We start from the raw sequence: 25280 nt of genomic DNA on the forward strand, positions 1-25280 counted from the left end.
GCGATGATCACCGTCGTCGTCTTACCGATATGGTTGACTTGCACAGTAGTCGAATTATAGTCTTGAACTAAGATTCTTCAATTTCTAGAATAGTGTCCGTCGACGGAACACCCCTGATGACGCCCTTAACGGTGCCGTGGGGAGCGGTCTCCTAGGCGCTGACGTCGTGTGCAATGCCGTTGATAGTGAGGTTTCTGACTGCCGGGTAGCGGTCTGCTTTCTCTCGTTTATACGTACTAAAACGACTATGTTTTGCTGTTTGTCCGGGCAGATGACGTTTGCGTTACCTCCTCGCCACTCACGTTCGCAGCTGGGGCGATGGCTCGGCTGATCTCGAATCTAGAAATTTCTCCAAGGTTCAGGCCTCCCCTGGGACGCATGACGATCTTCATATCTTGCCTTGCAACGCAGGCATCCTCGCCGTCTTGAGTAGCTTGCTCTTGAAATTTTTCCGCTGCGGGTGACGATGCCAGGCAGCCGCCGGTCCACCGTTGACCGTCGTTAGGCAACTCTCGAAAGCGGCTCGCCATTTGCCTGCAGTGTGAACGTCACTTCTCGCTTGTCCCGTGTCACTAGTTTTCGCGCGAATGGCAGTGGGAGGTATAAACACTCATGCGGGCGTTCGGACTCGTTTCTCCACCTCCTTGCTCGCCCTCTTGCGGCGGGAACGCGAAGCGCTCTAGCGATCACGCTATACTCCGTTCACCCTTAAGTAGATTCACCCACTCGTCACTAAGTGGGCGAATTTCGCTACACAAACCTGAGTTTCAGGAATGCACGAGAGTGTTGATTCTTTCGGAGGTTCATTACGAAGACGTCATGAAGGTCGTACGACCCTTAGGTTTTCCCCTGAAAGGGCTGTAGATTCTTAATAAATTTTAAACATATGGGTGTTTTCACCGTTTTGAGCGCATTTTCAAACAATTTTAAGATTTACATTACCTAGAAGAAAAATCTGGAAGAGCGTATGGTAGTACATACAAGAGGTTTCTCCAACCTCCATTTTAATACCATGGAGAGAACATTATACATTTTAGTATACAGGGTGTTTTAAGAAATGTGGACGAATTCGATACTGCGAAAACTACGCATCGCACCAAAAAAAAAAAAAAAAAGGTTGTGTCGTTTTGATTCTAAGCCAAGGGCCTATTAGGGAAAATTAATAAAGTTCAGGATAATTAAGTTGCTAATCATTTTCGTGTAATTATTTTTAAGCATTGAGTTTAAGGGCACGGTTTCATTTGGAAACTTGCTGAGCATCATCAGAAATACTAAATGAAAAAGTTGGAGTGCGATAGAAAGCACGTGCTAGATTTTACACCTTTCTCAAAAACCATACAACTTCGACGGGTTTTTAAGTTTCGGTTTACTATCGAAGCGCTCCTCGGCACCGACGGCACCGCGCCCTGTGGAGAAATAGTGCAAGCTGCCTCTGCTGCATTGAGCGAGCACAGCGAAGCAAAATGTTGGTTGCACTATTTCTCCACGGGGTGCGGTGCCGTAGGTACCCAGAAGCGCTCCGATTGCAAACCAAAACTTAGAAACCCGTCGAAGTTCTGCTGTTTTTAAGAAGCTGTAAAATGCAGCGCGTCTATCGAAAAAATCACCCGGAAAAATCCTCATGGTCCATCAGGCTGATTGTCTCATGTGTTTTGGGACATTGCTGTTCTGATTACCTGATCGTAACCTGATGGTGTGATGGTTTGGTGGCTTGATGGCTTGATGGCATGATGGTTTGATGATCTGTCGTATTTTGGGACATTTATGGTGTGATCGTTTCATGGTGCGAACATCTGTTGGTCGGTATGAATTTCTAATTACACATATGTACCGGCAGAAGACAGATTCCATTACAGTCAATTGTGGACTTTATTTTGTGCCAATTATTATTTCAAAAAAGAACATCCGAAGTGTTAGGGTACCTTCCGAAATCCTCGTAGAGACTTGCAAACAATGTTTGTATTTAGGTTATGGCATGTTAATATTTCTATCTGGAAATGATTGGACGTTGAATTATCAAACAGCAAAAACAAAATAGCAGAGAAAATGCGTTTAATCTACTCACTACTTTCAAGACTCCACGATCCGCAGAAACTTCCTCGGTGTCTGTTGCGGGGCTATCTACACTCTGTCCCCATCATCTATGCTGGGCATGACGGCGTCGTGCGACAGCGTGCAATACACTAAGCCTCGTCGGCCCGAGAATGCAGCAGGCCTCGTACTAGCGCATTCGCGGCTTCGTAAACGTTTTTTTTTTTTTTTTTTTTTTTTTCGCAAATATTTAGTTTATAGTATACGTGCACCTGGTAAATAAATTTCCTATCAAGCAAAGTGCGTTTTTCGACGCATTCTCTGCCACTTGGATTGTAAACATGATTTTCTTGACATAGAAAGCAGATCAACAAATTGTTTCAGCAACGGACAATAAAACAGTTTAAAACAAAACTATGGTTGCAAAAACGTACCTGAGTTTATAAGAAGGTGCCTTCGTTACCTTTCGAGTATGCCAGGACAATTGTTGAGGCGGATTAATAGAAATTGAACACCCTGTTATCGAGCCACGCCGCTGTTAGCTTTATGCACCGAATGTAATTCACGAATGCGCAGCGACGCGAGATCATTGGCGCCTTCTCTCGGCCACTCCTGAAACCTCCTGAATGTGGTCACATTATTTCCACCACCGAAAGATGACATGAGAAGCGCCATCAGCCTTTTTTTCGTTCTGATGGTCTATCGAGATATCCTGATGCTCTCACCCGGGCAACATCAAAACGTTTCGACGGTCCGTCAGTCGCAGCAAGAAACGTTTTGAAGGTCCGACCTTTAAGCAGAAGCCTTTAATGGTCCATCAGCCACCATCAGGAAATATTTGATTGTCTCTCAGGCACCATCAAGTAGGCCTGTCGTACAATCGACAGTTAATTCTGATGGTGTGAGCGGGTTTAAAAATGTTCTGTTATTGTATTCATATATATATATACTAGTAAACGACGTATTTTTCGCCGGCTCAATACTTCGCGATTTAGGTCAAATCTGAAGTTTTGTAATAACTCGCGGGTTCTAATTTTTGCGACGCGGTATAATCTCAATATAGATTTTCATGTGTTCAAATTTTACCGGAATTGTTCGCGGGAACTATTTTTCGCGATTTGCCGGCGATTTGCGAAATTCGCGAAAATTAGGTTCTCGCGAAACTTAAGTCGTTCACAGTATATATGCGATTGGTTTAAGCATGCATGCGATCGAGTTCAGAGGAATACGCACTCGCTCAGAACCACTGCAACAACGCGCGCCCACGACTGATGGAATATTGTCGTCACATATAACAGCCACCGCAGAATATAAATCGTGGAAATGCCTATACTTTGTCAAAGCAACACAATTTTTTTTGCGAACTTGTTTTTTTTTTTTTGTATGTTTCTGTATCTGACGACCGTAATTCTTGTGCAAATGGATTCTCACACCTACACCCCCCTCCCCCTGAAATAATTCCTCTTGGCACTGCGGGGCAACATGCAATAAATAAATAAATGCGATTTGATGGTACAAAACACTTTTGATGGTCCATCGCCTGATGGTCTGACGACCCATCAAATGCAGTTATGAGCTTCTGGCCGACCGTCAAACGCTTGTGATGGTCCACCAGAGAGGTTTGATGGACCATTAGCTGCCACTAAAGTACCTGACAGACCATCTAACGCTCTGGATGGTCCATCAAGGAAGTCTGGTGGACCATCAGGTGCCATTGGAGCAACTGACGAACCAAGAAGACGTTTTCAATGGTCCATCAGACGCCGTCAAGGAAGTATGATGGACCATCGAAATTTCTTTGATGGTATATTTGGAGGGTCTGATAGACCATCAAGAGCCATCAAGAAGGTCTGGTGAACCATCAAGGAAGCCTGGTGGGCCATCAGGGAAGTTTGATGGGCCATCAGAGAAGTTTGACGAACCATCAAGAAAGTTTGATGGACCATGATATTTTATTTATGGTCTTTTCTATCGGGGTGTCTTCTATCGCACTTCAATTCTCTTATTTAGTGTGTTTCAATGATGCTCAGCAAGTTTCGAAATTAAACCATGTCCTTAAGCTCAATATTTATAAGATTAATTACTCGAAAATAATTAACAACTTAGTTATCTCAAACTTTAATCATTTGCCTAAGTGGGCCCCTGGCCTAAAAACAAAACGACACAAGCCTTTTTTTTTTTTGTGCAACGCGTAGTTTTCGCAATATCGAATTTGTCCACCTTCAGTGAAACACCCTGCGTATTGTAGTATTTGTGTAAATAAATTGGACGGGACAGACTCTTTTTCATTAAGTTCGACGAGATGGCGACAGCAGAATCAAGCTGCAAGAGCATTTGCTGTTGTTTTCTTCTCTCGAGCTCGTACGAAAGGTGGCTCGCGGCACGCGTTTGCTGCTAGGATCGGTTTTGCCTAGCGTGCCTTTATGTGCACTTTGCTTCGGGGCTCGGTGGCTTGGGGTGATGACACCTTACCAATTTTTTTTTAACTCTTATATTTATTTATTTGCTCTGAAGCGCGTGAAAAAGCATGTCCCTGCACGCGTTCGTGGCGCTGACTGTGCTAGGGCGACATTTTGTTTCCTGCAACTTTTCTATTTTCCATGTGAGCGCGTGCTGTCGTCATCAGGTTCTACGAACGATGGCCTCACCCTCAACAGAAGGACATTGAGGTACTCTAGTTTTGCATGTCGGCTAGATTTTCCCGTCGTGTGATTTATGTCGGCAACGACGCACAATAAATGGGATCAATGAGAGGCAACGGATGTACGACGTAGTGATGCCATGGCAACGTCCAAATTGCATTGTTTACCGCCGTGCCCATCGCCTTTACTTTCAAATAGACCGCGGCCGATCTCATCAGCTATGCCAACCAATCCAGTCATAAAAACATGCACACGACACCGTGGTTTTTGATCCCCGAGACCAAGCGGAAAAGGCATATACTTTCAGCAAAGTCCCTTGGTGTGCTTGTGTTTGCCTTGCAAGCAACGTCAAATGCGCCAGTACACAATGCCTGTGCCACACGAGGCTCTTGGAAGCCAATGGCAGTGCAGCAATCTTTCGTGGCCGTGTCTCTAATGTTCGCACAACAGTGGTTGTCCGTACTTGGAAACGTCGGGCGTGAATTTTAACCAGAGTCTTTAGGCTCTCAGCGCTGGTTTGGCTTCATTGGCTTGTATAACCCATTCCAGATCTTGGTCATTTTCTTGGTCGTCTTGTGTGCTGCGGCATATATCAGCAGTAGAGTTAGAGCTCAATTTATCCAACATTTCAATTTTTAAAAATTTACAGCCCAGCGTGCGATCTCCACAGCCCAGGACGCGCATGTTTGTTGCTTCTGAAGGCAAACACATCACGTGCATGCCATACGCACGAACACTGAAAATGGCCCCGGCCAGAAGCCCGTGTCGAAAGGCCGTACTGTTTTTCGCATTCGTTGCGTGAACAAAGGAGAGCGTCGATAGTGATTCCATAACAACAAAGAATGTCTAAGGCGTCGCCATGGCCTCAAAAGACAATGATACGCGTGTTCGGCCGAGTTTCCAATATACATGGCTTGGAAGTAACGTCATTGCATCATTCTGGTGTTCATCTCAAGTTCTTTTTGACATGAGAAATAAATTTAGTGGTAAGTAACTAAGTAGCGCCTCCACGGTGGTAGACAAAAGGGACCGTCCGCGATCTTTTATGAGAGTACGTGGAGCTCCGTGGCGGAGAATCACCTGGTTCAGCGGGAACGCAGCAATTTAGGGTGCTGTAGCGTTGGGAAGGACCGCTGTTTCTACGTAACATGTTAGATGGTCGATATACACAATTATCCAGTTCTGGGAAGGGTCCGAATAGGTCAACTCACACAACGACGAACGGTAAATGAGGGGGAGCTATGGGTTCGAGAAGTCCTGGGGGAGTTGATGTGGGACACTCTCGACGCTGGCACAGCTGGAAACTCCTGACGCACTTGAATACAGCACTATACACTCCGGGCCAAAAGAACCCATGGATGACAAACTCTTGTGTAGGTTTTAGGAATCCGAGATGGCGGGCAGGGGGCTCATCTTGCAGATTTTGTAATATCTCTTGTCAGAGGTGTTGAGGTATGACAAGGAGCCAACGCTTACCCTGTGGATCATAATTTTGACAAAACAATATCCCGTCAATATAAACAATTGTTGAGCTCTGTTAGTAAAACGTCAACTTTTGGACGGATTGCTGCCTCTCAAGTGGGAGAGTATCTGAATTATTCACACGATCTGCACGCTGCTCGGAAGGCAAAGTCTCACAGGAAATAGGAGCGATTGAAGCTGTGGTATTTGTGTATAGTGCAAGAGTAGTAATGGTGTTAAAGTGCCCCTGGAAAGAAAAAAAAAGTTTTTTAACAGTGTTGTTGGGACATCCGTGTCAAAAAATTAATTATACGCAAAAGAAAACATTTTTAGAGAAATATTCACTACCCGAGACGCGATTTAGTTGCTAGTCACCTCATTTCTACTTGTTTTTCATCTCGGCATGCCGAGCGCCTGGAGGAGAAGTGGACCGGTTTCGCCTTCGCGTCGAGGTGGAAAGAGCGAATTACCATCGCATTGAGCGAATGACCACTTCGTGACGTCATGGACTTTGCGTGCAGAATTTCAAATAAATTTATCGCCGTGAATACCGCTCTAAACATTTTTTTTTTCGCGTAAAATTTGTTTAGTGCCACGCGTGTCCCAACAGACTGTTAAAAAAAAAGTTCTTTTTTTCCTTTCAGAGGCCCTTTAAGGGTAAGCGTACATCGGCAGAGGCCATCAGCGTCTTGATGTTTTTGACCACTTCTGTTGACGATATTAAAATCATACTCCTGCAGTTTTAGCGCCCACCGACCGAGGAGTCCGGTTAGGTTCTTAAGGGAAGCAAGCCAGCACAAAGAGTGGTGGTCGGTGACCACTTCAAAGTGTCTTGCATAAAGCTATGGTCGGACTTTTCCAAGAGCACAAGATTGAGATTTAGACGCTTCGTAAACAACACTTTAATAATATTTTAGACAGCATTCGTAAAACATGTTTTTAGGCGAAAGGCTTACTTGTCCCGATGAGCGAAAAAGCGTCGTATAAACCGATAAATGTATATACGATTGAGCGGCTCGCTCCGCTCATCGAGCGATCTTACTTGTCCCATTGTTTTGGCGTCATCCTTGCGGTCATCCTAGAAGTCGTCCTATACCTCTAGGACGACTTCACTTTTCACAATACTTAAGAAACAAGCGGCGTCGGCGGCGTTGTGCTGTGCCCGAAGGATGATCATAAAATACGTCATCAGGTAACAGCAGCGTGATGCCAAGTGAATAACTTCTGCAAACATGAAATCCAGATAGAATCCATGTAGATGTCTAGTTTTACAATCCAGATAGAGAAACGTTATACTGGGTTTTTCGGTAGGGATGGATCTCTAAAAATTGCAAAACTCGATGTGTAACATACGAGTGTTCGATTTAAAGAATGATCTACCCGTTTAACACATCTAAAGTGGAGTGACTTTTAAGATCACATCTTTAAGTGCCTCAAAATATTATTTAACTCACTAACTACGTTCTGAGACACATTTGTCGGTAGGTGTGAAACCGACATTAACGTCTATACCGAGGCGTTGACTTCAAAACAGTATTTTTGGTACACACCATACTAAACCAGAAACTAACGGACGACAAGGGCGCAAACACACACGTCTCAATCTTTATGAGTGAAGCAAAGTGATGAGGTGGAAAATGTGTGTGTTTGTCCCTTTGTCGTCCGTTCCTCGCTGGTTTAGAATCCTGTGGAACGTTAAGGAGCTCGCCTGCTTTATACATTTGGTTTCTGTTTTGCTCGTGACTTTATGTTTTAAAAAAATGTGGCCGCATCTCCACGTGGTGAATGATGTTCATTGCGGCGAAGCTGTGGTGGTGCTGATGATACTGATTTTATTGTTCATGGGTGGTGCGGAGTTCCGGATTGCGTTTCAACTTCATTATTACTGCTTAATGGTGGGTGAAATGCAGAGCCAGTGGTTCTTCTAGCGGATCAGCTTGGATCCGCTAGAAGCGGGGGGAACGCATCTCCACCGCTTAAGTCAACGGTCCATGTCAGAAAGAGAATGTGTTGTATGGATCGTGGTTATATACGCAGTTGAGCATTTGACCGCAGCGCCATCTCCTGTATAGACGTTGAGCGACTACATGCAACGTTGAAGTGTAGCGTAGTGTGCAATAAAGAAAAAAAAAGTGTAGCGTAGTGGTTAAGACGTCTGCCTCGTAAGCAAGCGGTTCCCAATTCGAGCCCCTAAACAAACGTACTTTTTTTTTTTTTTTTTATTTGGGCCGATTTCGGAGGCAGTGCAATTGATGTGAGCACGGACGCCGGACAAGGCTAGACCCTAAGGAGCTTCGCCCCTAAGAAAAAAAAACTGTACCATGGAGTCAATATTACGCTACGCATATTTGTTGCTTTCGGGAGAAAAATGCGACCTGCCTGCGCACTACTCCAGCTTCCTCGCCAAAGCGGGAATAATTCGTGTCGCTCAGTAATGTCAGCACACCACGAGACAGGCCTAGAAAATGGTATACCATCACGTATCTCCGATCCTCACTATTACCGCCATTTTGATAAACGAGTGGCGCCACATATAGACAGTTGGAGTCGTGGTTGTAACGTGACACCTTCGCGTCACGTCACGGGGTAAACTTTCCCGCGGACTTTAGTGGGCTAAATGCCCCGTGGCCCACATCACATCTGTCAGCCACGTTAACTCTCCTTTGAGAATCTCCCCCAAACCAACAAAAAGAAACAAGAATATTGCGTTAAACAGAAATCACCAGTAGTATTAATATTAATTTTGGTTCACATGTAAAACAAAACCAGTCAATAAAGATACCCTCGGGTGACGTAGCCTATCTGTGTTTATTTGCTTTGCAACTAACATTGATACTCACCATTCAAAACAAGCTCTCACAAATAAGTTTATTCTGCCAGCATTTTAGCTTGCTAATGAATACCAACAATTATCTTTATATAATTCAATGCATATTTTTCTGCTATTGAAGCATATGATTATATAGCATCGTGAAACGAAAAATGTGAGTCGCTACTCTTGTAGGTGTTTCTTGTTTCAATTTACTATCGTTAGCTTGGTTTGATCTATGGTTTTAGTCAGCGCCATGCACATTCCTGCAGCTCATGTTAGGAGTGAGGCCTCACGTCATGGAGGGTTTATGAGTCAGTCTTACCATTTGGAGAGGGTGTTCGTGTTTATTTCTAAGCGCATTTTTTTCCTTCCGTCAAAGGACTTGATAATCTTCATGCACTTACGAGTTTTCCGAACAACCAACAAGCTCTCAGAATCGAACTGACAAAAATAGGACAAAGGGAACCGACAGTATTGCTCTATCACAAATTCGTCGTCGGCTCCAAACAGGAGGGTTACAAGCTGACCGTTGCCGACTACGAGGGTCCTCATCAAGGTAGGTATCGGTTCTGCCGCAGTGCCTTTCGCAACAAATGCGAAGAATGTGGAATGGCGCGTGTTATTGAGGGCTTTGTCAGCAGGGAGCAGGACCTCTGCGGCTCTGCCGATAGAAAACCGAAAATTGAAAACAAGCCCAAACTGTTTTTGAAAGGCTGTAAATGCTTGGGGTGCTTTCTGTCTTTCTACGTGCGCTGATTTTGTGATTCTAGACGGTTGTTAGCTATTTTCTAGCTGAAACATCGTTTAAATTTGTTAATTTAGAAATTCAAATTCCCAAACCTAATTCAGAACTTCGTTATCGCAGACGCTAATGATTGTTCTGAACGTACCCTTTTAAGAAACTAGAACGAAATTAAAATCTTCTGTGTGACGTGTAGTTTCGCACGAACAATTCGGCTCATGTTCCGCGAAACACGCCGGCATGATCCACCTTTTATGAGATGGTAAAAATGATGTGCTATAACAGGGGTGGCCAGAGTGACATGGGGTTAGAGATGCAAACAAAACTATAAACGTTCTGAGAGCCGCAGGACAAAAGGAAGTAGTAATTCAAGTACACTAATTGAATTAATGTAATTTAATTACTTTCTTTTAAATTTGTAATTGCGTTTAATTACTTTGGGCTATAAGGAATTGTAATAGTAATTTAATTACTTTCTAGCTTCAGTAAGTGCAAAATTTCGGGCACAATTACAAATTACTTTTGCAAGACTGCGGCTCTGGCGGAATGCCTCTGAAAGCCTCAGTGCCCGCACCAGCGGCCTAGCTCTCGGTGACACACTCGCAGTTCCAAGTTTATTTTCTGTTGGCTTTACTTCGTATCATATTGGATTTAGCGTTTTGGAGACTGACTTCTCACCTGGGAATATTGTCACCATTGATTCAGGAGCCCCGATTCGGTTCTTACATAATTCTGAACCATCATAGTTCCAACTCAATGTAAATAAATCAATGAATCAATCAATCAATCAATCCTTTATTTCACATCAGAAACTGATGTAGGCTGCAGGGGCAAAAAGTCAAAAGTTTGACTTGACAAGGCCTCTGCAGCCTTACAATTGGCACACGGCGACATACTACACATGAAGTAATAACATTAAGTTTTCAGCTTTTAACATTAAGCAAATAAATAAATAAATAAAAAAGAACCAGAAGAACAGCATAAGTTAAACACGCTGTTAAAGATAACAAAAAAATCATATACATATATATATATATACACATACACATATACATATGTATATACATACATGTATATACACGCATACATACACACACATACATACATACGCATCATACAGACGCGCATATACACACATATATATAAGGCACATAGCATATTTAGGTACATGACAGGACAATAACATAAAACGTCTGTGTGTAAATGCGTTCCTATTAGCACGTGTGGATTATAATAACACTATTAAAATATTCTGAGAAGACTAATTGTCGTATATTTATTTGCCTGGCTAGCGAAATTGTGTCAACCTGATTTTACTTTACCGATCTGGCTCCTTCGAGCATATGAGCTAATTTAATATTATCCCAGGCAGCACCGAGTTCTGGGCCAAAAGTTGGCTTGCGTCTGGCAGTTTAGGGCACTAAAAAGCCCGAAGAAGCCAAAGTAGTGCCAAACCTGACCTCCCTTGGCAACAGTCTGGGTATCTTGGCCCTAATTCGCCAAACAAGTGCCAAACTTAGGCTTCGCTGCCGGGTAGTTCGGCTGTCGTCTGGCATCTTCGGGCCTAAATCGCCTAAAAAATGCCAGATTTAGGCTTACTGCCCGGTAGTTCGGCAGATCTTTGGCATTTTTGGGCCAAAATCGCCAAACTAATGCCAAAGTTAGGCTTCACTTTTTGATAGTTCGGCTATCACCTGGCACATTCGGGCCAAAATCGCCACGGATGTGCCAGAGTTAGGCTTACTACCTTGTAGTTCGGCAGATCTTTGGCATTTTTGGGCCAAAATCGCCAAACTAATGCCAAAGTTAGGCTTCACTTTTTGACAGTTCGGCTGTCACCTGGCACATTCGGGCCAAAATCGCCAGAGATGTGCCAGAGTTAGGCTTACTACCTTGTAGTTCGGAAGAGCTTTGGCATTTTCGGGCCAAAATCGCCAAACTTATGCCAAAGTTAGGCTTCACTTTTTCACAGTTTGGCCGTCACCCGGCACACTCGGGCCAAAATCGCCACAGATGTGCCAGAGTTACGCTTACTACCTTGTAGTTCGGTTGAGATCCGGCATCTTTGGGCCCAAGTAGCCAAACGAGCGCCCAAGTTAGGCTTCGCTTCCCGATAGTTTGCCTGTGATCTGGCAGCTGCGGGCCAAAGTTGCCAAAAAAGTGCCAGAACTAGGCTTACTGCCTTGGAGTTCGGCTGACGAATTATTTGATGTATGCGGGTGGTCTTCATCTTAATTAAATAGAAATCAAGTTTTATTCGGCTGGCAACTTTATGTTATTTCGGGTGTCTCTTGATTTCTGCAGTCCAAAGGTTGGCTGAATGTTTTGACGCGGCTGGAGCAGGCTTTGCAAACGCAAATAAATTGTGCCAGAGGTTGCACTCGCGCGTAGGTACACAAGCCAATATCGGAGCGCGCCATGAGACTGGTTCGACATTATGGCGCGTTCACACCGGCGATCCGATCTAGTCGCGCCATAACTTTCATCGCAAAAGCGACCATCGCGGGCAAAAAGTGACGGGTTTCGAGCAGTCGCTTGCTGACCCGACTTTTTACAATGCACTCTAGTCGCGGAGAGGCCCAGCCAACCAACGGCGTTCGGAGCGAGAGTTTTTGAGAAGCGACTCGCCAACGAAGGCGTTGGACTCGCTCATCGCGCACGCCAAATTGACCAACTAATTACTTTTATTTTTTTTTTTTTTTGCGATGCGATTTAGTTGGATCGCGCGACTGCTTACAGCCCCGGTGTGAATCCGCCTTTACAGAAAGTGCTGTCAATTGAGCTAACACTGGACAAGACGGATGTACGCACGTTTCCACAAGAGATATCATTATTAGGCGGCGCATTGCAAAAGCGAGCGTGGCTCTGTGCGTGTCTGTCTTGCATTGTGATTGAGCACTGTCAAATCCTAGCGATAACAAAGAGCGGAAACGACCGGGGCTCCGTGGCGCGGCTCCCGCATCACACTTGGGGAATGAAAATAAAATCCTGGAAATTGTACTATTTTAGCGTGTTGATACTTTTTAAACATTAAAAGTGGAGACACAAAAGGGACGATCAGACAGGACAATTTGAGCTTTAAAGGCCGCTGTACAAACGGGACGTTCTACAGAGAAGAACCTTCTCTCCCGAAGCTAGGGGACGGGGAGGGAAAGGGCCATCGTTGGGTGGAAAGAGCGTCTAGAGAATGGGATTAGCCTCGGGGCGAGCCATCCTCTCGAGAGGGAGTGGGGACGGAAGAAAGCTGCCGTGGGGGTTGCGGCTAAAAGGTGGAAGAAAGTTAAGCTTGTCAAACGGCGACCTCGGATCCGAGGACGGGCACGCCAGAGAATTTGAAAAAAGCTGCTTGATTAGCCCGACGACCCAGTGCGGTCTACTGGTTCTAGAAGGTGACTCAGATGAAGAAAACTCGTTTTGCTCGAAAACTCTAAAAGCATTCTGGACGTGAACTCTTGCCACAAATAAAAATAACACATGCATGAAAAACTACGAAGGCAACTAAGCTTTCTCCTATGATGGGAGAATGCGTGAGCATTACAGGCAGAGTTATGTTGGCGCAACTTGCAATAAAGAAAGACAAAAAAAGTTATGTTGGCGCGACAGACAGCGCGCTAGTTTCACGATCAAGCGGGCTTAGCTTCGAAACCGGGCTTGTTTTTTTTCTTGTGTTCCTTTTTTTATTTAGTTTATTTTTTTTATTTTCTTTTTGTTTGGTCACGTAACAAAAAAAATCACATGAACAGAATTTTTTTTTTGGCCACGTCACCAGATTTTTTTCTTATTTCTCCTTTCCTTCAGTCTTTCTTTTTTTTTTTTTTCCTTTTTTTCGCTTTACGCTTTTTATCGCAAAACTCTTTGCACCTATTTCGCGTTAAATTGGCGTTAGCCAAATCATTTTTTTTATGGCAGAGAATTCTGCCGTACGTACCCTATGTTACTATTACCAACCCTGGCTTGCAATTTCTGCTATCTAAAGGACTGGACTATGCCCTTGCTCCACGGTACGTTCCAAAACGTGACTTCATAATTGAAATTGAAGAGAAACTCAGACATGTGCACGATGTCACAGGGGTAAATTTCGCGAGAAGCCGCGTTGTCAGTGTTTCGAACAATGTGAAACCGGCCGGGTCAAATTTAGATCAACAAGAACGCATTGCTCTTAATCAGTTGAAGTCAGACAGCTCGATCATGATTTTAAAGGCCGACAAAGGAAAAGGAACCGTTGTGCTTAATAGGGATGACTACCTGAAGAAGATGTATGAAGTTATAAATGACAGTCGCTATTTCGTGAGGCTATCAAGAGATCCCGCCGCTAAGTCCGAAAGAGAGTTAGCTGACCACCTTCGAGAGCTGAAAAAGAAAGGACGCATCAGTGATCACCTATACCGTCATCTCTTCTCCTTTGACGCCGCGACACCCAAGATGTATGAACTCCCCAAAATTCACAAACCGGGTTGCCCCCTACGCCCGATTGTATATGTTATTGATTCATCCACTTACAGACTTTCCAAATATCTGGTAATGATTCTGAGCCCTCTTACGGGAAACAATAAGTTTAGCGTCCGGAATTCCCGTGACTTTGTTGAACTTATACGCGCTCAGACCATGCTACCGCACGAGGCTATGGTATCCTTTGATGTGATTTCATTATTTACGAATGTCCCCAACGCCCTGGCGGTTGATGTCGCCCGTGACCGGTTGCTGGGAGACCAGTCGTTGTCCACTCGCACAACCCTCCTTGTTGATGACGTTATACTCCTTTTTTGCGTTTTCGTGTCAACCAGTGTAATTTTAGTTTTAATGGGGACATATATCATCAGGTCAGCGGATGCCCTATGGCATCCCCCTCAAACCCCTCAATTCAGTTCACCTGCGAACATGAAACCGATAGTACCTTGCCGTTTTTATATGTACGTGTCCATAGAACTAGTGAATCTTTCTTTAAGATGGAGACATCCGTATATGGTAAACCATGTGACAGACAAAACTTTCTTGACTACCACTCTCATCACCCATCTAACTCAACACTTAGCGATCAAGAACTTAGCCATGGGCGGGAGGCTTTGAAGAAACGTAACTACCCCGACCGGTTTATCAATCGCGTTAAGAAACAAATGTCCCGTCGGCGCCCGGATCGAGCCGAACGAACACGAGACGTCGTGTGCATCCCGTACGTTAAGGGGGTTTCGGAGGCATTGGGACGCGCCCTTAGGCCGTTGGGGGTACGAACTGTATACAAACCCTACAGAACAATTGCCAATGTTATCTCCAAGCCAAAAGACCCGACCCCACCAGAGGCAGAAAGGGTCGTGATCTACCAGGTGCAGTGCAAGGAATGTGACGCTTCCTACATTGGAGAGACGGAACGAAAAAGAAAAACAAGACTAAAAGAACACGCACGGGATGTCGCCAATTCCACGAACGCCACCCGCTTCAAGTCCGAACTCGTCGACCATGCATGGACGTCAGGACACCAATTTGACTTTGACAAGGCGAGGGATAAAAGGTGGGGACTGAGGAAGCTGCTGGAATCTTGGTTCATCCAGAACGACAAACGCGGAAGTGATTCATCGCTGGTAAACAAGAACCGTGGCCCCCTGCCGGACGTGTACACAAACTTTATGCCTAAATAGCCGAATTTTTTTGTGCGACTCTCACTCGCTCTGCGCTCTACTGAAGATGCCTCCCGCATGGGAGGCGAAACGTTTAATAAAATTGTTATTTTTGTGATGTCAAGCCGTTTTTGTTATTACATTTATCATGTCTTCGCCCGGCTTCTGGAGTATATTTGCGCTCCTAATTTCACCGGTACGACAGCCATGGGAGGCCACTGCGAGCGAGTGGGGACAGAAATAATTGAGGCTTATCGGATGGCGACAAGCCCGAAAAACATAACCACCCCGTCCATTTCGCTCTCAAGAAAGGAGATTATCTTTCTGAGGCCCTCAATGGAAGCCGAACGCTGACAGACTAGGCAAGGCGACAAGGTCGCCGGAGAAGCGGCCTTTCCTTTTATGCGTTGTTGATTCCCCTTCGACCTCGCCTTTTGCAAATCCTCCCCACCTGCTTTTGTGTCTTCGTGTGGCTGTCAGCGAGCGCGACAGCCGCTTTAAGCAAATCAAAAGGGTGAAGCGAAACGCGTGACCCAGCGTGACCTCTCTATGTAGGACGCGTAGGACAAAAACGTTTCGACGAAAATTTTTCACGTGACTTTCTCTGTCACGCTGATGGGACCTCTGGGGCTGTCGTTTTCGCCGTTTGCCTAGTTATAGAAATAAGCGGGCCACGTAGGTCCGGTTTTCGAACTGCGCTCTTCAGTGTTCTGTTGCTTTCGTGCGCTGCAGACGCGGCTGTGTTTTTTTCTTCGTAAACGGTCGGAATACGTCCATGCCAATTTTTCGGTAACAGCCATTTTTTGCACCGGAGTTCGTGGAATACTTGTGATGTGTTTGTTGGACACGCTTCGACAAAAACTGCTCTTCGCCGACGACGAGACGTCAGTCCTCGAATCCTCGAATATGTTTGTGGGGTGCCTGAGTTGGATTATGCATCTATCAAGGATTACATGATATCGCTCTTTTATTAGTAAGTGCACTCAAGCATGATTCTGATAGTCGTCCTGCTTTCCTCTCAATCTCCGCGGATTTTGTGTGATGAGTTTTGCTTGGCATGAGGACAGTGCTAATTGTATTTTATAATTTGCTTTTCGTTCTACAGAGAAGTGTGACCTTTGTAAATATGTTGAAAATACATTGCGTGCAAAGATAGTTGTTTAATAAACTTCTGGGCGCGATCGAAAAAAAATTGTTTGTCCGTATAAGTGATTGGATATGCAACAAATGACATGCAACGTACACATACTTGCACGACGTTCGGCCAATACGAAGCAGACGCATCGTAGAGTTTTCGCACAATATTGCGCGAACGCTAGGCCGGGGCGAAACAGCTGTACGGCAATACCCGTCGGGTATCAAACGGTGGTACAAAACTGGACAGTTGAGCAATATTGGAACCGACTTTCGGCCGGCACTGGCACGATACTGCAAAGTATTGCCGTGCTGCTTGGGAACGGAGGTGATGACATCTTACCATCGTGTTTCCAACGCTTGTTTAATTTATTTCTCTTCTGGGACGCGTGAAAGAGCACTTCTGTGACACACCAGAGATATTCGAAACTTGGGCTGGCCTCTCGGCTTTCTTTGCCACTTTTGGCACTTATTTGGCACTTCAGTGGGTAGCCAGAGAAAAGCCAAACTTCGGCATGCCCCGAATCGACAAATTAAGATTTACTGCGGCAGTTATGGCTCAAGTCTGGCACTTACTTTGGCGCTCCTCTGGCGGACCAGAGAAACGCCAAACCTTGGCACGTCCCAAATACCGAAATTAGGCGTTGCTCTGGCAGCTATGGCTGAAGTATGGCACCAACTTTGGCGCTCCTCTGGCGGACACGAGAAAAGCCAAACTTTGGCACGTCCCAAATACCGAAATTAGGCGTTACTCTGGCAGCTATGGCTGAAGTATGGCACCAACTTTGGCGCTCCTCTGGCGGACCCGAGAAAAGCCAAACTTTGGCACGTCCCAAATACCGAAATTAGGCGTTCCTCTGGCAGCTATGGCTGAAGTATGGCACCAACTTTGGCGCTCCTCTGGCGGACCCGAGAAAAGCCAAACTTTGGCACGTCCCAAATACCGAAATTAGGCGTTACTCTGGCAGCTATGGCTCAAGTCTGGCACCAACTTTGGCGCTCCTCTGGCGGACCAGAGAAACGCCAAACCTTGGCACGTCCCAAATACCGAAATTAGGCGTTACTCTGGCAGCTATGGCTGAAGTATGGCACCAACTTTGGCGCTCCTCTGGCGGACACGAGAAAAGCCAAACTTTGGCACGTCCCAAATACCGAAATTAGGCGTTACTCTGGCAGCTATGGCTGAAGTATGGCACCAACTTTGGCGCTCCTCTGGCGGACCCGAGAAAAGCCAAACTTTGGCACGTCCCAAATACCGAAATTAGGCGTTACTCTGGCAGCTATGGCTGAAGTATGGCACCAACTTTGGCGCTCCTCTGGCGGACCCGAGAAAAGCCAAACTTTGGCACGTCCCAAATACCGAAATTAGGCGTTACTCTGGCAGCTATGGCTCAAGTCTGGCACCAACTTTGGCGCTCCTCTGGCGGACCAGAGAAACGCCAAACCTTGGCACGTCCCAAATACCGAAATTAGGCGTTACTCTGGCAGCTATGGCTGAAGTATGGCACCAACTTTGGCGCTCCTCTGGTGGACCCGAGAAAAGCCAAACTTTGGCACGTCCCAAATACCGAAATTAGGCGTTACTCTGGCAGCTATGGCTCAAGTCTGGCACCAACTTTGGCGCTCCTCTGGCGGACCCGAGAAAAGCCAAACTTTGGCACGTCCCAAATACCGAAATTAGGCGTTACTCTGGCAGCTATGGCTGAAGTATGGCACCAACTTTGGCGCTCCTCTGGCGGACCCGAGAAAAGCCAAACTTTGGCACGTCCCAAATACGGAAATTAGGCGTTACTCTGGGAGCTATGGCTCAAGTCTGGCACCAACTTTGGCGCTCCTCTGGCGGACCCGAGAAAAGCCAAACTTTGGCACGTCCCAAATACCGAAATTAGGCGTTACTCTGGCAGCTATGGCTGAAGTATGGCACCAACTTTGGCGCTCCTCTGGCGGACCCGAGAAAAGCCAAACTTTGGCACGTCCCAAATACCGAAATTAGGCGTTACTCTGGCAGCTATGGCTCAAGTCTGGCACCAACTTTGGCGCTCCTCTGGCGGACCAGAGAAACGCCAAACCTTGGCACGTCCCAAATACCGAAATTAGGCGTTACTCTGGCAGCTATGGCTGAAGTATGGCACCAACTTTGGCGCTCCTCTGGCGGACCCGAGAAAAGCCAAACTTTGGCACGTCCCAAATACCGAAATTAGGCGTTACTCTGGCAGCTATGGCTGAAGTATGGCACCAACTTTGGCGCTCCTCTGGCGGACCCGAGAAAAGCCAAACTTTGGCACGTCCCAAATACCGAAATTAGGCGTTACTCTGGCAGCTATGGCTGAAGTATGGCACCAACTTTGGCGCTCCTCTGGCGGACCCGAGAAAAGCCAAACTTTGGCACGTCCCAAATACCGAAATTAGGCGTTACTCTGGCAGCTATGGCTCAAGTCTGGCACCAACTTTGGCGCTCCTCTGGCGGACCAGAGAAACGCCAAACCTTGGCACGTCCCAAATACCGAAATTAGGCGTTACTCTGGCAGTTATGGCTGAAGTATGGCACCAACTTTGGCGCTCCTCTGGCGGACCAGAGAAACGCCAAACCTTGGCATACCCCGCATTCCCAGATTAGGATTTACTATGGCAGTTATGGCTAAAGTATGGCACCAACTTTGGCACTCCTCTGGCGTACCAGAGAAGAGCCAAACTTTGGCATGCCCTAGTATCGCCCAACTAAGGCTATAGTTAGGCACCGTTCTTTGGCACTGATGAGTGCCATGGTGCAAAAACCTAACTGCGCCAAAGTTGGGCCCTTATGTTTGCCAGACCTTTGCCCAAGTTGGGCATTCCTCTGGCGTGCTACCTGGGATTTCTTGAAAATAAAAGAATGTAAGACTTCATTGCCCCAGACTGTCCAGTAGTATTAATAATTTAACATAATTCACACGAGTAACGTACAATACATGACATTTACACAGCGATGCCTAAGCCTCCTCCTAAGTGGGGCAAGCAAAGAACAAATGCGTTGCATTCTTAACTACTCGCTTAAAGTCATATGGCCCAAGTCGAATCGCTCTCATAGATAAGTAATTGTATTACATTTTAAAAGTAATTTGTAGTCGTAATGAATTACTTTCACTTACTAGTAATTGTAATTGTAATTAAACTACTTTTAAAACAAAGTAATTGTAAATGTAATTAAATTACATTTTGAGAGTAATTTACCCATGTATGGGGCATCTTTATGCCGAAAAGCAATATGGTTTTATGTACGTTGTCTAGTACAAGACTGCCAAGACTATGAGCTTTTTTATTTTTTTTTATTGTAGAATATTGTTTTGTCTTGGTGACACGGGAGGAGAAAGGGGGCAGACTTACCAAGGAGCCGTGAGCCGCACTTGGACCCGTGAACAGCCGCACGCGGCTCGAGAGCCGCGGTTTGGCCCTTTGCTATCATGTTGACTTTTGACTGCTGTTTCTTACCAGGTTTTGTTTACCATTCAGTTCAACTGCATACATCCGTAGTGACTGGTACAGCTGAAGCCCCAGCACGATTCCGGACATTAATTATTGACACTTTAAGTGGGTTGTCGAACTAGTCAGACTAAATGCATTTTCGAAAAACCCAGGCTTTAGTCTTCCCAACTTGCTATTTATTATCTCTCCATTCAGATTAGCAATTGAGAAAGCAGCAAATGAAGGTTCTGCCAAAATCAACATTCAAATTTTCCCGTGTTCTCCAGCAGTGTGATGTCACACGCTGTATAACTTGGAAGTCGAGCAGACAGTTTAAAACGACACTGTACTTTAAGCGTTTTTTTTTCTTTTTGGCGTGAGCTAGCTTAGAATTTATTGCACGCCACCAAACAAGTACAAACTGTGCTGTCCCCATATAGTAATCCTATATAGGAATCAATAAATGGATTGAAGAATGATAATGGCCGTACCTTTGTAGCGGGCGGTAGCTTGCTCCACTTAGCGTCACGTTTTTGGCGTCGCGTTTTCAGTGTTGTCAATGTTACCATGGAGCCTTTCGGACCAGATTTTAAAATGCATTAACTTCAGAAAAAAAGTACTGTGATTTGTAATTTAAGTTACTAGTTCAGTTGTGTCAATCAATGCGTCTAAACAATTTGTATGCAAATCAGTTTGGAAGTAACGAAAATCATTTTGTGTTCACTGACGCAGTAAAATGATTCTAGATGTTTGCCTATAACAGAACATATTATATCACAGAACATAATATTTTATATTTGCTGCTTGTTAGAATATCATAATGCAAGAGCCGTCAACAGCCTCGCTTGGCTGACACTGGTGTTTTGGCATGCACAGATTACGACGCGTTGTCCTACCACAACGGACAGAAGTTCACCGTCAAGAAGAGCATGACGCAGCCACCCGACGGAGACAGATGCTCCGCAAGACTAAGTGGTGGCTGGTGGTTCAAGGATTGCAACGAGGCAAATCTTAACGGACGTAAATTCACCTACACTTCGCCAACAAAGGCCCTCGGTATTACCTGGCACATCAAAGGCCAAGAAGAATCCTACTATTATCCCTACGACAGTGTGGAGATGAAGATCAGGGACTACGACTATGGTTTCTGCACGGGCGCTTTTAGATCCAAACGTATCTAATTTCTAATTTCTGCTTCGGTGCAAAAAAAGAAAAGCACTAAATTGCGCGGAAGTTGCCATTTACGATATGCTCCGTTAATTTCTCGCTTTTTGACTTTTTTTCTGCAAGCTTTGGAAATAAAATATCACTGCTAGAGAAAACAGCATGAATTGTCTTGGCTCTCCCGGCTACCGCCAACGTCCAACGCTAAAGCGGCGGTCCCACTGCTTATGCATTTTACAAAAGAGACGCTGCAAACACTGTCTGAGGCCTTCCTTGTAGATGAGGGTCCCGTCACACTGGTCATATCAAAACCCATTTTAGACATGTTAAAAGCATACATATGCACGAAGCACACACGCTTGAAACCTGATTGAGGCGTGAAAGCAGTGAAATCATGACTGCAGCCCGTGTCGTTTCTATGACGTACGAGCAGTGTGTGAGCGGCTTAAATTCACCAACTGCGCACCATTAGCGCCGACTAAAGCGCGGACCACATGGCGCGTTTTTCTGCACGCGAAAACGCGACGCGCTATGAACGCTCGCGCGGAAGCTGGCGCGGCACCAAGCACCGCCGGCCGCGCGTTATCAGCGTTGCCAGATAACAGAATTCTCAACACGCGATGTAAATCTTGACGCAAATATTAAAAATGAGAACTAAAGGAACAAATAAGTAAATAAAACTGGTTTGTGTGTCAAAAGACACACCTTTTAATTTTATATGGGAAATAAAAATGCTTTTGAACACTTCGAAATGGGCTGAATACGAAAGAGCGTACTGTGCAGGATCACGTGATAGTTCGACCGACCCTCATTGGGCGAGACCCGCTTCGACGCCTCGGCACGCGCGTCTTGTTCTGGGTCGGCTGGAAACCAACCCTCCCGCGAAAACGCGCGCCCGCGCGCAGGAAATGACGTCAGTTTTACACTGACGCGCCTGAGTCGCGAGCAACGAGGTAGAGGGGCTTAGAGCGATAAACCGGGGTTCCGGTCTGCACTCGAAAGTGACCCCCATAAGGCGGCTGCCATTGTACGCAAATTTGACCACACGTCACATGACCAAACCAAATACGTGACGTCACAGGAAAGATGGCAGCGCCCTTGCAGCGGCTGGCCCCAGCTGGGCCGGAGCTTGTCGGATGCTTTTTTGGTTGTCGTTCGTCTCGGCGAGTTGATTTCAGACGCGGAAGCCGTCATATGAGGCCGGTCGAAAGCGAGTTCAGAGTTCAGCGTGGTGTTTGACGTAGGTATAACGTGAAAATACGGAGAAACGGTGTGCATTTCGCTGGTGACCGTCTGCATTTCGCTGGTGACCGACCGGGATATTGCCACGGAAGAGACAATCTGACCTACGTTGCTCGGACCTCGGATTGATTCGGATACCGCTAGGATAAAATTTAAGGCGACGTTTATGTGCTCTCATTGACCATCGGAATCTTCGAGGTTTGAAGTGAAGCGTGGGCAATATATTTGGATACACAGTTTAACAACGGAAATTGCATGAGTCGTGCTTGGCGGTGTGCAATCGCGGTGCAGCTTCGGTCAAATGACCGAGGGCTCACTTCGGTTGTGCGGCGCACCGGAAGGCTGCCTTGAAGCTGGTAGTTCCCGTGCCGTGCTGAATGATGCTGTGCTGCTTACAAATTGTTCCGGCGTAGAAGTGCACGTTCACGGAGCACAGGTGTGCGGCGCACCGAAGAGCTGCCTTCAAGCTGGTAGTTCCTGTGCCATGCTTTAGGTGATGCTGTGCTGCTTCCGAAATTGTTCCGGCGTAGACGTGCACTTTCACAGAGCACAGGTGTTGCAGTTGGTATTGATCCCGCTGGTCTGTCGCACGTTTCGTCAACACAAACGTTCATCCACACTCGTTACGCGAATTACAAGCTGTCCGGACATTTCATCGAGCGTGTTACGTACCCAGCTCACGCCGCTTTGTGGCAACAGTCTGCAATGGCTCATTGCCAGAAAAGTGGTCCCACATCCATTTCAGTTCAGTACGTCCACGGCAGTCGCCAAACCCCGAAGGAGAGGATTTATTCGGACAAAATGCCACTAAAGCAATGCAGCTTCTTCAGTGTTCAGGATAGATTCTCTTCTGCGAGTTTTGTTATACTGTCACGGATCCTTGTTCCAGTACTCTCTTCTATCAATATTCACTATTTTGGGACACTGCAGGTCATGCTCAGCTCTAATCGTATGTTCAGGTGGAGGTGCTGGGCACTTTACCCATAGCCCTTCACTCTGTGTGAACCCGGCGGCTCTTCAGCCGAGTTACCCGATAATGGGACACGGCTGGCGGACTATCCTGCGTCTTATGCCCCTGTCGAGCCATAAGCAAAGTCCTGACCCGAGCCTGGCAGAACAACCGCAAGACGACCGAGTACCACAAGGAGTAACCTCGGAAATACACCACGAAGCACCTGAAATCCGAGCCAGTTGCTGCTACCAGGAAAAACCACCGGAATTCGGTCTCCTGTCAGAAAATCCGAAGCTGACTAAGCCAACAATGACAAGCCTGTAGGAGCAAACCGTGTCCCCTCCCACCATTGTTTGCATGCCCGTCGCAAATCCCACTCCGACGCTTTTTCACGCAAGCTGTATGAAGACATCAAGGACTGGATTGAACAATATGACAGTGTCGCCCGCCACATTGGGTGGACAGACAACCAGCTCCTGCAGAACCTATACTTCTCGTGGAGGAAACTGCCGGCGCTGGTCTGAGAACCATGGATCCTCCTTAACGTCATGGGAAGTTTGCAAGATCGAGCTGAAGCGCGCATTCGTCAGCCAACATCAACGAGAGAGAGCCGCATTCTTGATTCTGTCCAGGGCACTGCCCCAATGAGAGCGCCACCGCACTCGTGGAGGATGTTTTGCGCTTGATCGAGCGCCCACGCCCACGCCCACGCCGACCTTGATGCTGCAGAAGACAAGAACCTAAGAATCCCATGCCCCTCACGTGAGGGACAACACCTTTGGCAGCCTTGTCCGCAACCCCCCAACAACAGTCGAAGTGTTCATATCACTGAGGCTTCCAACATGGAATGTGCACTGCATGCCCGAGCCTGCCACTATGAACAACTTCCCGGCGTCTCGACACTCGAGTTGTCCAGCTACTACTTCGACGCCAGCCTCCCAGGCATCCACGACGTTGTCTGGGAGGAGATCAGGAAGCTACTTCCTGCCATCAGTTGCCCGGCTTTTATTTTGATTGCCGAGATTGTTTCGGAACACGTTTGACAGGTATTTCAACCGAGACTTCTGCGAGCGAAGCGGCACTTGACAAACCAAGGGCAACTTACGCCACAATGGCACGACGACCGCCACCGGCTGCCCCTTTGTATTCAATGCCAATTCAATGAGACACTCTAACGCCGAAGCATTCCCGGCATCGTGTGTAGGTCTGTGCTCAACAAAGTACACCGAGGAAAACGTAGGTGATGCGAATGTGCGACCGAAAACCACTTTGCTACCACTGCGTGAAGCCGACCATGTCTACCAAAGTAGCCCGTACCAATGAATTGGTCGGCGAGGGTTCGTGCCAAACGACCCTCGATTACGTCTCGAGGAGCGACCACGGGAGATTAAGGATTACCTTCGGCGACCTTTTGTCCCTGATGCCGAAGGTGCTGAAACGAAGATTCTGAATCCCTGATTACCCCAAAGCTCCTCATGTCCATCACCTCAACAAGAGGTAAGCACGACAAAGCAGGTGAACGGCGATGCAGTGACAGTGGATTTGGTGTCGGTTGTCGTCCAAGGACAATACCTAAAAATTTGCTGACACCAATTTTCTGTGTCCACTCCACGAAGTACACAATTTCCAACTTTGAGGGAGAATGCGCCCGAGTGACTTGAAGGAATAGAATGGTTGGTTGCTCTCAAAAGTGAACTGCAAGCCCCACCAGACTTGGATAGCAAACAAAAATTGTTGCCAGCTTTCAAGTCAACGGTACAGCAAAAGGCACAGCCACGTAAGCAATACATGCCCGAGCTTGCTACATTGATGCCGAAAACTACCAGGAAAATTTTCGGATTAGAAGCCAGCCCTGCAGCTTTAGTGCATCAGACGTCAGTGGCCGCACATGACGTATGATTACAAGACAGCATCAGTCGGTCAAAGTTGCCACTCGACCAAACTGAACACCGACGTGCCAGGAGCGTTATCCGACAACAAGGTCCACAGGTACTACGACTGAACACCTGACACGAGACTGTCGCAGAAAGAACTCGTTATGGAACCA

General features: G+C 46.4%; 1 protein-coding gene across 1 annotated transcript in view; it reads left to right on the forward strand.

Moving 5' to 3' along the window:
• The window catches only part of LOC120841021 (ficolin-1-like), a 118363-nt gene extending 97268 nt beyond the window's left edge, over positions 1 to 21095 (forward strand). Inside the window, exons 4-5 of the mRNA XM_042288208.1 lie at positions 9326 to 9502; positions 20752 to 21095. Of these exons, the coding sequence (XP_042144142.1) occupies positions 9326 to 9502; positions 20752 to 21056 (482 nt within the window). The 3' untranslated portion in view covers positions 21057 to 21095. The remainder of the gene's footprint in view (positions 1 to 9325; positions 9503 to 20751) is intronic.
• Positions 21096 to 25280: the final 4185 nt, after the last annotated feature.

The sequence above is a fragment of the Ixodes scapularis genome, unplaced genomic scaffold (assembly GCF_016920785.2).
Source record: "Ixodes scapularis isolate PalLabHiFi unplaced genomic scaffold, ASM1692078v2 ptg001274l_1___fragment_1__unscaffolded, whole genome shotgun sequence".
NCBI lineage: Eukaryota > Metazoa > Arthropoda > Arachnida > Ixodida > Ixodidae > Ixodes > Ixodes scapularis.